The following is a 13,142-nucleotide window of genomic DNA, read 5'->3' on the forward strand; positions in this document are numbered from 1 at the left end:
CAGCATAGAAATGGTGAGAAATACCGAAGGAAGAGAGGGGGGCAAGGAGAGAGGTGTAAAGATTGAATAGGAAAGGGCCAAGAACCGAACTTTGTGGTACACCGTAATCCAAGCGGAGGGTGGATGAAGTACGACCGCCCCAGGAGACAGCAAAAGAGCGAGAGGAGAGGTAAGTGGAGAGCCAGTTGATAACAGAGCCTTTGAAACCAAAGGAAGAAAGAGTGTTGAGAAGCAAGGGGTGATCGACGGTGTCAAAGGCAGCATAGAGGTCGAGGAGGATGAGGACAGAGGATTGTTTAGAGTATCGAGCAGAGAGGAGGGAGTTGAGAACATAAGTGAGAGCAGTTTGAGGGGAGTGTTTAGGTCGGAAACTAGATTGCGAGGGGGAAAGGAGGGAAAGAGGCTTGCGACAAATTCAGGGGGTTCATCGTCCTGCACCACAAGTGGAATCTCCTGATTCCAGACATTGGGCCTCATCACGAGTTTGGCGGTAGCCCTTAAATCCGGCAGTAGCGCTGTTACTGCCGGATTTAAGGGTCCGCCAAATCACGGCTTTGGCTGATTTCCCCCCAGCTCTGAGCTGGGGGAAATCCGCTGAGATTTTGCTGATTTTCAGTGCGTTTACCACTGGCGGGAAATCTGCCGGCGGTAAAAGCGCGAAATTTCCCCATTGAGCCCAAAGGGGAATGGGCTCAATGGGGAATGGGGATTTCCCGTTCCGCCAAACCCGTGATCCGGCGCTAATAGCGCAAGTGGGTTTGGCGGTAGGACTTATAACGCCAGCGCTATTAGCGCCGGCGTTACCGCCCAACTTGTGGTGAGTTCCATTATTTCTGCAGGAGAGGTTCTCAGCATCTTCCATTTTATCTTCAAAGGCATTGCAACGAGTCTCCAGAACCTCAATTTTGTGCAGCCATTCACTCATTTTATAGGACTGTCCACAGACGGTGGTCTCCACGTCATTGACCCTGCTTTCAGCCTACGATACGCGTTTGCCTAGTGCAGAGATTTTATGGGATAGCCTTTCGGTGCTATTCTGTATTTCCTTTTTTATTTCGCAGAGCATGTCCTGTAGGTTTGGCTTGGTGGAGACCTGAGATGGTGGCCCCTGGTAGGTATATGGAGCATGAACTTGGGCTGAGATTGTTTCAGGTTTATTGGTTTTCTCCAGTGGTTGAAGCATTGTAGCGATGTCGGCATGCTTGCCCCCTTTGGCATATTCACCATATTGCTGGCTCAGCCCATCCAAGTTGAAATATATTACTGAACCAGGAGCTAAGAATACTTGGAGAGACGCGCCGCAGGGCTGGAGCACATCGTGGCAACTAGAACTGTAACTATGCTTACTTAGGCCGTTGTTCACCCCCCAGTGATGCATATGTCTGTCAGTGTCCTGTAGTCAACAAGGCGTTTGCAGGGCCTGGTGATCGATCATCACCTAAAAGAGACACCAGAGACAACCTACTGTCAGCCACCAGTAGCTTAGACAAGCAGGGTACTGTCCCCCCAAGTCAGGCTAGCCAGCGTAACTACTCCTGAGCTAGTGCCTCAGTAGTAAAACGAGACTCTAGATACCCCATACACACCCCTCATCTGTGGACCACCCTAACTGTTAGATCCTGAAAGGGACTGACGCGTGGGGGGGGCAAGGAGATCAGATTCTCAGTAACCCGCTACCCAAACCCCAGCTTTTCATGGGCGGACTCGCCGGGTATCTACTGCCTCACATTAGGTATGGTTACAGCAAACTTCAAGGCTTCACACACGCATTTTGTGCACAGGGGGCCATGGGATCCATTAGCCGAGGTTCTGTGTACAGCAGTCCCTATCGCACTCGAAATTCCGGGGAAGCTCAGCTGCAGCCTCTCGCACCCTCTATGCATCCAGGAGGCAGGTGGATACATCCTTACCAAACAGAGCAACAGGGTTCACAACAGAGCTGTGGAGTCAGCGAGGGCAGGTTCTGACCATCTCCACAGAGGTCGCCTTCCTCGCACCTTAAACTGGCGGCCGCCATCTTGGGCCCGTCCACCCTGATAGGAATGATCGAAACAAATATCCTTTCTAGGGGTCGTTAGATGCCAGAAAAACGCCCTGCAACATCCGCTATGATCCACATACTCATATCGGCCTCGGCCATCCGCAACTGAAAAGAACCCTGGGAGAGGAGTTACACAGCTCCATTCTCCACAGGTCGTCAGAGGCTCTCAGGAAGCAATCCAGCAAGATGGTGCTCTAGGCTACTACTCATCAGTGTTTTTGCCCAAAGTCGCTTATAATATTTTGAGGTCGCTTGTCGCGGTTTTTGTCCGCTTGTTGGACCGTCTGTGCGCGTGTAATTGGGCTTGTTTCCATTGCAGTTAAGCCCATTACACGTCGCACACAGCGTCCTGCTGCTGGCAGCACTGTAAGGTATGCAATTGCTCCTTTGTCTTGCTCCCGGGTGCTCCCTGTATTTTGCATATGCTTAGGCATTTGGCGCTGATGGGATCGTTACCTGCCCACCAGGTGGCCCATCAATGCCAAATGCCTAAACGTATGCAAAAAGAATCTCCCTTTAAAAGTTTTGTCATGCTGACAGACACGCTGAAGTGTAAAGAAGTGGTTGTTTCAGTTTAGCAAATGTCACTCTATACTATAGCAATATTATCCTGGTGATATCCCTAGTTCTGCCGCATTATGCACAAAAATCCTTTATTTATTTATTTGTTTTAATTTTTTTGTGTTGCAACACTGGGTTAGAGGATCATTGGAATCTATACAACATCTTCTCAGAGAGGTGTATTTAGGACGGGATTGTTTCTTTTCAGCTTCTAATGTTACAATATATTTAAAATTCTTCTAATACGGTTCATATTGTTGGTTACCCTGTTCAACCCCCATGATATGTACACTTCCATCTGAAATTGTCAATCTGTAGAACAAGTGCCGGTCGTCCATCGTCCCCACTACAATTGGCAGATGTTGCAAATAGATGACCAAAGCCAGGTCGAGCTTAATTAATAACACACATCTGTAAAACCAATCAATGTTTTCTTAACAAGCAGTAGTGGAGACCCAAGTCAATCCTTGGCCAACCAATTAAAATCAGGTTTTAAACTTGTTATACCCCATTTAGTGGTCTATGGTGATCAATTTCAACATAGATATAATTTGCGATCATATACTTTGCGATCAGCAGCCAGGATTGCCAATTTTTCAAACAGATGTTTGCCACAGGTTACTGTCCAGTCACAAACTGGAGACGGTGAACACTCTATACCCAAACACTGCCTGCTCTACCGCCAAAATGGATTGTTCTGTATTGAACATAGCCAGCCAGATGTTTATGATACCCATTCTTTAGCCAAGTTATGTTGCTACACAACGCTTATTAACCAATCTCAAAGTGATTAAATACAGTAGTGCACAGTAGTGTAAAAAGATAATATATTTCAGACCCCCATTATTTTGCAATCTGGGACTTTTAGTCTCCATTCAATAAAATATTGTTGTTCTAACACACTATGTCAGTGTATTGTCGATGTATGTTTTTCTTGTTTTATGTTTCTTACTTTTGAGATCTTTCCACAACATTTTAGGTGCACGCTTATTTTTTCAGCTTACTTGGATGGGAGTCAGCTTGTTTTGGGCTTGTTTTGGAAGGGCATTCAGCTTGTTTTTTCCTTCTGACCTGGCAACACTTCTACCCATGTACTTGCTTTTTTATCTTTGGTTTTGTTGCAGATCACTGCACAATAGATATGACATGAACGATACACATGTGTGCAACAATTCTGCATGTTCATACATGGTATATGTGTTGTGTCAGGGAGGGGGGAGCGAAGTTAAGGGGCTTCGCCTTGCAACGAGTCTAAAACCTTTTGAAATTGAAACACTGGAGTAAATTAATGCAAAAACGTCAAATATGTCCAATATTTCAAACTCATTCGATATCTCAATGCATCAGGTATGTTCCTGTACTCGTTTTTTAATTTTTTTTAATGTATTGTATTTGCAACACGAAAGCCAGAGGTACTTTGAAATTGAAAGAAATAAATGTATATGCGTGACTGAGGAATCAGACATACCTGCTTTTTTCTGCTTCCGGAAGGCTCTGAGGCCCAGACACCCTTTATATCTGGCCTGGATTTTTGAAACTGCAAAGATGAAGAATTAGTTGTGGACATATATGTATGATTATTTAAAGTATCATATAGCCCTAAAATGAAATCGTACAAAAATGTCGACCTGGGAATTGCGATGGCTGAAAATGGCAACTTTATTTTCATACCCCCCACACACCACATATATATATGTGGGGGGGGGGTTAGAGTATAATATTAATATGGGGGGGTCCTGCTGGGGGGGTCTCTGCCCGCATATATATGTGGTGTAAAGGGTTAAAAAAAATCACCATTTTCGGCCGTCGCAATAATCACACAGATCCCCTAAAACTAAGATATTTTACAGTGTCAGTTATGATTACAAATGATAACTTTATTCCAGTGCACATGTGCCAAAACGACTCAGTTGATGACTTTGCAGCATTGTTGCAATACAGCATTTCGACCTGGTTACCAGCCCGGGGACCCAGAGGGCAGATGAAACTCGCCTATATAGACAGACCTTCGGCATTGCCATATTGCCCTGTAGGCCAGTCGAGCTTGCACGTTCAACTCCCCTCATTCTCAAGGAAAGTTAAACCAGAAGGACTTGTGGTTAGGTGTAGCTAGCCTACAGGAGAATTTAAGATGGCATGAAGTATAAGCACTGTGAACCGCAGCATTACAGTTGTTTTCCGATGCCCAATTATGGGGTGAACTGTGATCAGAAATTAAATATAATATATGAAAGCAGGCAACTCAGTTCAGAAGGTTAAGACTTTCATCGGAAGCAATACATTCAGCATGGATAATTCGAGGTAAATCAATTGGTTTCACTTTAGTGTAACAATGCAAAAGTTAAATTAATGTTACATTGAAACCTTGAACATTCTGAATAAGGTAAATCCTGTAAGACCAATGCTTCAATCAGGCCATTTTAGGCTGCTACTTATGGCAGGGGAGGGGTCTAAGGGACACGAGGTTGGTCTTAAAAATATAAAACCCAGTCCCATTGTTAGGAAAACTAGGGTGCAAAAAATCCCCGTAACCCCCAGTTTCCACACTTTATTGGGCTTCACTCATGGGTGTTCAGGTTACCACTGCTAAGACAGATTCACTCTTTGCTTTTGTGTCAGGTCAACGCTAATGTGCTTCACAGTGATAATGCTCCAGTAGCATCAAGACTCAAATTAAGTAATAGAGTACACAAATAGAAAAGATGGACGAATTTGGCTTAGGAAGTGTCTCTGCCTCATAAACTTTTACTCTTGTTCCGATCGTGTGAAACAGGCAAAAGAAAGTGTGGCTGCGGGCTCCTCACCCAGGGATGGCGACCCCTGATATCTCCCTTGCTACCCCTGTGGTCTCCCTTGGTAACCCTGGAAAAAAATGCAACCACCTGTGGCCAGCACCATGTGGCTCTTTGCTTCTGGAGTGCTGGAGGGGCTGACTTTCGTGTTCAGGCGTCTTAAAAAAAAAAGGGTTTCCCCATGTCTAACACTTTCAGCAGTGACCCCAAACAAGAAATAATAGGAATTACAAATCATTTGTCTTTCTGGAATTCTATACAATAATTGCCAGACTCATTAAAGGTTTAGTTCAGGTACACTTCAGGGGGTGAGTCACTGGTTTAGTCTGTTCTTAAACACCTCAACTCAGCCTTTCATCCTTCTGAGGTCGATAAATGAGTTCCAACACAGGTTGGGTGAAGTTGTATGTATATTTGTTCTATATAAAGCGTTCAAGCGTAAGTGCTATATAAAAAGACATCATTATCATTTGTCCATGCATGTCTGCTTGCATTCAGAATAATTTGGTAATATGGGACTATAAACACTGATCTTAATGATACGTATGGAGATCCATTTTTGTTTGAAATGGATATCACATTCTAGTGATATTGTAACCATATGTTTCGTACTGTACTAAGGAACAATGCTATGTGATGCCACTTCCTGTTTTGTCAAGGGGTGAAAGGTTGTGTTCCATCGCTTCCTGTGATATCACTTAGGGGTGGGGTCAAATGACATCATGTCCTGTGATATCATCAGAGGTCAAGGGTTGTGTGCTGTCTCTTCCGCTACCCCTGGCATTTTGGTGAAATGACTGCTCTGGCCTCACCTACCCTTTGGCAGGATTTCTTGCTGCTCTTTTACATTCGCAAGACCATACAGCATTAATGAGATGGTATAACACTCACTGTAATGTGCTGCTTAAGAAACAGATACATTCCACATAACAATCTGTAGACCGCAGAGTCCCATATCTCCAATGCAACAACCAAATCCACCCCTGCAGGATTTACTCATCTGACTCCGTACATATACTCTAGCAGTACCCTACAACAGCGGATTTTGTTTTAGCGTTGGTGTACTGCACTGCCCACGTCTCTTTCCTTGACCCCCTCATAATGCATTCCATTGTCTTTGCCCCGTGCCTTCTTTCCCACTCCCACGTCTCTCTGCCCCCTCCTTCGCAGCCTAATGCCTCCATGCTAACCCCCATTACTGTCCTTGTTCAGTGCTCCGCTCCTTCCTATTCCACGATACTATGCTCATTTCCTCAATTTCTCTGTATCCATCTTCCTTGTCTCTGTGCTCTCTTCCATTTCCGTGTTGAGTGGTGATGAATTTGCAGAGTTTTAACAAAAACAATTGGCCTTATTACGAGGTTAGTAGTAATTCGACAGTTAATCTGGCGAATTACTGCCAAACTAATTCTCTTACCGCCAATTGGCCCTGTGGCGTTATCACGGGATTACAAGTGGTGCTAATTGTGGTGCTAATGGGGATTTTGACAGATTTGCCAGCGGCTGAATTTCCGCATGGTAAATCAGACGATCTTTAGAGGTTAAGTGGGGGATTTACATGCAGAAACAAGCTGGAGGTGAATCTGGCACTTTTCCTCTTAAAATTGGTGGATTTACCGCTCAGTAAATCTGCTGGCAGCAAATCCGCAAATTCTTTTAATTTGGAGGTCCAGGAAAAGTGGTTGTAACGGATTTACCACTTATTTTTTCCTGCATTGCCAAACTTGTACTGAGGCCCAATGTGTTTTAAAATTTAAATTGAAGGGCTCCCCATCTAATGAAAAGCAGAAACATTAAGGGTGCAGTTCTACGAACCTTTGCCGCACATTATTCGCCGAATGCATTTTCAGAGATTGCATTTTCTTTGAATTTTGCTTTTTTTGTGGCAAAATGCAGGGGGAGACCCCCGCACCCTCCCCTTAACAGCCCCACCCTCAGTCACATATATCCCTTACCCTCACTCACCATATCAAATTTTCCACAAAAAAGGTGCAAAACAAACTGCAAAAATGCATTCTGCGAAGGTGGGCTAGACCAAGGGTGCCACTTCTTACTTGCTGAACATGTAATTATCCAGCTTCGCTTGGAAAAAAAGGCCATTTGTGATAAGGCATGCTTTAGGTTTTCACTGTCTGAAACTAAAAAAGTAAGCAATAAAATGATCTATACAAATGTTATCAGTGGCAACCATACCCAGTTGGTTCTTCTTAATTTCAAATGCATCCACGGTGGCAAACAGCGTGCGCGGGAAACGGATGAATAGTTTGGTCCTGGAATCCAATATACAGAGAACAACGTAAATACTTATGGCATTCATCATTCATGCCTTAGTGAGTTGAGGAGAACACACTTTGCCACAAAATATGTTAGTGTACAACTGCGAATAAACAGGGATGTTCCCTTAATTTAATGCTCTTTTTTAAAAGAAGAAACAGAGTGGGCTTATTCGAATATTAACACTTTGAAGTCTGATATGTACAGATTGTAGAGTCTCTGTTTTAAAACTGCCCTGCATGCGTCTTTACTTGAGTTCCCTTTAGAAGACCTTCGATGTGAACCGGAGAAAATAATTAAAGGCATTGCATTAAAATTGGTACATTTCAAGCCATCAAGATATATTTGACCAGTTCTTTTCAAAAGTCCTTAATACAGTGCTAGGGAGAGTGTTGCAATGTTTTGATAATGCCCCCATGTTGATACTGGGCTTGCTCCTAAAATTCTGAAGATATGAAGCAACAAAGGGCGGTACTGCAAGCAAGGCCAGCACAGCACCACTGTTATTTCTTCAAGACATAGGATCTCATTATAGGTTTGCAGGTATTCCGCCAGTAATTCCGGCGGGATACTAGCAAACGGTTCCATGGGACTCCATGGAGGGTATTGCCGGTATTATTGGAACCGGTGGCGGCTTGATTTACCTGCAGCTGTTGACTGGAGGTAACTCAGTCAACCCCCACAGACAAACTTGCAGCTTGGTGGCGCGGAAACGTGCCAGTAAATGGAATTACCGGCAAGTTAATTCCAGACAGCCAAACTTGTAATGAGGCCCATAGGCATGTGAGCTGCCACCATTGGCAGGAAGAGGAAGTTCAGGTGCTCTCACAGGTGTTGGCCCTGAAGATTGCTGTGCTACAAACAGGCATGACAAAAGTGTATCCAAGCCTGGAATCTGAAGCACAAGCCCAGCTGACTAGTTATGTTGGCTGTGTTGACAGATTATGTAAATATCTCCCCCAAGTAATGTGTGTCTTGTAGGGGTCTATAAAACTCCCCCCCTCCTCCTAGGGATATGTGTCTTGTACCGAACTTCGACTTTGACTGAGTATTTGGCCAAAATTGAGCTGAAATCCAGCTTTAAGCTTTGACCAAATACTTTATGGAATACTCACTCTAAGCCAAAATCACTTTCTATGATTAGCTATCTTCTTTCTGTTTGACAGATGATAGCCACTCACAGAGAATGGAACTGCTTTGGGAAGGCTGCAGCAACCACAGTGAGGGTGGCCTATGCAGCAGCCAATAGCTTATAGCTTCCACCATAGTATTTTGCTGGCAGTGTTTTGCTCACGGAGTGTCTCCAAAGGAAATCCGTGGAGACTCTCTGTGAGCAAAATGCATTCTGCATACCAGTGAAGGTGGAGTTTACATAATGTGCTGTAAGCAGAGGCGCGTTATGTAAGTACGACCTTTGTACAGGTGTGCAGTACGCATTTTGCTCATGGAGGGTCTCCAATACTTTCTTTTGGAGATGATACGTGAGCAAAATACCTTCAGTGATCAGCACACCAGTTAAGGTGGCGTTTACATAACGCATAAATGCCAACTTTTCATAGTGGACTCGAAGGTCACTTGCATGTTAGCCTCCCCAATAAATGCCCTCTGAGCAATAAGTATATTTGTTAACTTTGCATAGCTCTGCCCCATTCTAACGGGACATTATATGAAGCCCCTTACCCCCTTGCAAACAAATGTCGCAATCATGTCACGATAAGGCAAACATTCCAGGGGCAAAGTATGCTGTAGTTTTTCCATGATAAATACAATGTGGAGTGTTCAATTTATACCTCCGGAAAACAGAACATTTTTTTGAAGCATTTTTATTTGGTGAATGTTTTTTTAACTTGGATTTGGGTATTTTTATTTACATGGTTTTCTAAAAGGAAAAAGTTTCTGGAAAACTTTGCTGTGTGTCATAAAAGACTGTCCTCGAGATGAAACAATTTTAGCTTTATTTAGTTTCCCTTGGGGGCAGATTTTGCTTAAAAACGCCCACAGTTCCCTAGTTGATGTTATAGCGTTTTTGCCACTAAGACCGCGGTGCTAGGGAGTGGGTATAGTTAGTGCATGGTGGAACGGAGGTCCTTGTATCAATTTCTTTTTGTTCTTTTGGCTCATCATAACACTGTATCTGTGCAGCCAAACTGAATGAAATATGCCAGATTACAGTTTGATCTTTCCACTAAACAAAAACAAGGACTGATCAAGGATCTTCACTGTGTATCCATGACACAGGGACAAAAAACTTTAAAATATTGATATTAAGAGAAAAACAAAAGAAGAACAAAAAGAAATTGATACGAGGACCTCTGGCTTGGCTTGGTAGTCGCTGAGTTTGTATGTTGTTGAAGCAATTGTCTAGCAACGTTAAGCCTTTACCTTCCTTTCCCTCTCTACCTGATCAGTCAGATGCATGCATGTATGTTCCACCAGGTAATGATTTGCCATCGACTTTGTAGCTTTTTGTGAAGGGAATGGCATGCAGCCCAACAAGGGATGACGGACAGCATGAGTATGATTTGCTTTTTGTGCCTCTTTAATATGAGCTTACCTTCCCATTTTGTATTCGTCTGGTTTGTAGCCAACATGCTTCACGAGTCTCTCCACTCCGTCCTGAGCAGACCCACGCCAGTTCGGCCATGTATCTGGACACAAGGCCTTGTATCTAAAGGGAAACACATTATTATGTAACATAGTATAAGTTAGTCCGATATCTTTATTTTGGGAGATACAATTCTGTAAAATAATACAGGAGAACAAGTTTCTTAACCAACTGTAACGTTCTTTCGACTAGATGTTCCTTCCACGTATTCCTTATCTTTGATATATCATTTCCAGCCAGTAGAGGGCGCTGCACGATGATGTCCCTCGAGTCGATGTCCCTTGAAGGCCTCCGTATCGGCATCAACATCATCGTAGGCATAAATAGTCGCGTGCAGCATCTATTGCTCAGTTCCGTTTTGAACCGCTGTGTTTGTCCAGGATGAGATGGTTAGTACCCTTGAGGGAGCGTAGGATGCAATTACAAGGGAAGTTTTACTGCAGGGAAGGATGGGAGGGGCAATAAGGAATACATGGGAGGAACATCCAGTCGAAAGAACGTTACAGTTGGTAAGTAACTTGTCCTCCCACATATTCCTTATCTTTCATAGACTCCCAAAGCAGTAATGTGTACAGGAGGCAGGAGTACAAATTAGTATGGTTTAAGTGTGCACAGAGTGCAATACAGCTTTTCAAATTTAGTTTCTTGGCTAATGGAGGAGTCTAGACTATAGAACTTGGTAAAGGTATGTGCAGACGACCAGGTGGCAGCTGCACAGATGTCTTTTATTGGAATTCCCCTCTGGAGAGCTGACGAAGCTGTGATACCCCTGGTTGAATGAGCCCTCAGATGTTGAGGGGGGTCTTTTCCTGCCAATTTATAGCATTCTAGGATAGTTAAAATTATCCATCTTGAGATGGTCTGTTTGGTAATGGCTAGGCCTAGCTTGTGTCCTGCATACCCCACAAACAATTGGTCTCCTTCCCTAAGCCTTGCAAGTCTGCTGATGTAGAAACTCAAAGTATGCTTTGGATCAAGTCTGTGCAATCTCTCCTCCTCTTTCCCAGGATGGATGAGGAGGAGGGTAGAATGAAGGTAATGTTATTTTCTGCGTAATATGAAATTCTGACACAACCTTTGGGAGGAAATTGGGCTTCACATGAATAACTACTTTATCCTTGTGGAAAATAGTATGTGGAAGATTGCAAGATAAAGCTTGTAGTTTTCTCACTCTTCTGGCAGAAGTTATAGCCACTAGGAAAACAGTTTTGAGAGTGAGAAATCTTAATGGGCAGGAATGGAGGGGTTTAAAGGGAGTGCCCATTAGAAATTTTAGAACTATATTTAACTTCCACAGGGGAACTTGAAAAGGAGTTGGAGGGCATACATTAGTTAACCCTTTCAGAAATTGAATGACTAAAGGCATCTTAAAATATGAGGGTTCCTCAGCCGTGTGTTTGAAAATTGAAAGCGCGGCAAGATAACCTTTAATCGTGCCGACTTGTATTCCAAAATTTGCTAAGTGTAGTAGGAAAGATAATACTGTCGGTGTGTTGCATGAAAAACGGTCAATATTCTTATCTTTACACCAGCTGCAGAATTTGTTCCAACAGTAGCGGTATAGTGATTTGGTTGCTGGCCTTCTGGCCGAAAGCAACACCTCCATTACGTCATCTGGGAGGTCCCAATCTTTGTATCTCAACCTTTCAGAAACCATGCGTGAAGGTTGAGATTTCTGATATCTGATGGAGAACCTGACCCTCCTCTTGCGAGAATAGATCCTTTCTTTGTGGAAGACGAATAGGAGGACAGATGGACATGTTTAGAAGATCCGGGTACCATTTTCTCCTGGCCCAGTCCGGTGCAATTAGGATCATGGTTTTCTGGAATCTTCTCAACCTCCTTATTACGTGAGGAATGACGGCGACTGGAGGAAATGCGTATAGAAACGGAAACTCCCAGTCCACCACAAACGCATCTCCTAGAGCTCCTCTCGGGGGAAATTCCCTGTAGCAGTACCATTTGCATTTCTTGTTGAGACTCGTTGCGAACAGATCCACCTGAGGGGTTCCCCAAAGGGTGAAGATCTCTTAAAGGACTTCCTGAGCTAGTACCCACTCGTGAAAGACTGTGGTCGGCCTGCTCAGAGTGTCTGCCGCTGTGTTTTTCTCTCTGTCTGGGTGAAGTGTTGATAGAGAAATGTCTTCTTGAATTGCCCAGAAACAGAGCTGCATTGCCTCTCTGCCCAGTGGTAGTGACCCTACTCCTCCTCTTTGGTTGAGGTAATGCATGGCCACTGTGTTGTCCGTCATTATCAGAACATTCTTTCCCTGTATTGATGGCAGGAAAGCTTTCAGTGCTAGCCTGATTGCTCTCAGCTCTAATAGGTTGATATGAAGTTTGGACTCCGATGGAGACTAACGACCGCTGATGGTCAAATCATTGGCATGGGCTCCCCACCCCGTGAGTGAGGGGTCCGACACTACTGTTATCTCCGGCCATGGTTGCCAAAACGGTTCTCCTTTCAAGATGTTCTCCTGACAGGCCCACCACTGAAGGTCCTGTGCAACTCTGTTCGGAATTTGTAGGAGATCTGACATATTTCCTGAGAATTGCGACCATTGGGTCCTTAGAGCCCACTGGAGAGACCTCATTCTCAGGCGAGCCTCTGGCACTAGAAAAATGCAGGATGCCATGAGACTCAAAAAGTCGAAGGCCGGCAGATGTTTGGCATTTTGAAATCTGGTCACCATCTGTAGAATGTCTTGAGCCCTCACCTCTGGTGGCAAGGCTTTTCCCAGGGATATGTTCAGGATTGGTCCAATAAACTGGAGTTTCTGTGATGGTATCATATGGGACTTCTTGAATTTGAGGAAGAAGCCCAGCTTTCGAGGAAGTGGCAAACATAATCCAGATGACCTTGAGCTTG

The 13,142-nt window shown here is 44.1% G+C and overlaps 1 protein-coding gene across 2 annotated transcripts in view; it reads right to left on the reverse strand.

Moving 5' to 3' along the window:
* MYO1H (myosin IH) overlaps positions 1–13,142 on the reverse strand; it is an 833,585-nt gene that overhangs the window by 286,487 nt on the left and 533,956 nt on the right. For both annotated transcript variants that reach the window (XM_069619421.1, XM_069619420.1), the window contains exons 21-23: positions 10,223–10,336; positions 7,588–7,664; positions 4,071–4,139 (exon numbers count right to left, since the gene is read on the reverse strand). In XM_069619421.1, the coding sequence (XP_069475522.1) occupies positions 4,071–4,139; positions 7,588–7,664; positions 10,223–10,336 (260 nt within the window). The remainder of the gene's footprint in view (positions 1–4,070; positions 4,140–7,587; positions 7,665–10,222; positions 10,337–13,142) is intronic.

Source organism: Ambystoma mexicanum, chromosome 10 (genome assembly GCF_040938575.1).
Source record: "Ambystoma mexicanum isolate Mex_15411 chromosome 10, UKY_AmexF1_1, whole genome shotgun sequence".
Lineage (NCBI taxonomy): Eukaryota > Metazoa > Chordata > Amphibia > Caudata > Ambystomatidae > Ambystoma > Ambystoma mexicanum.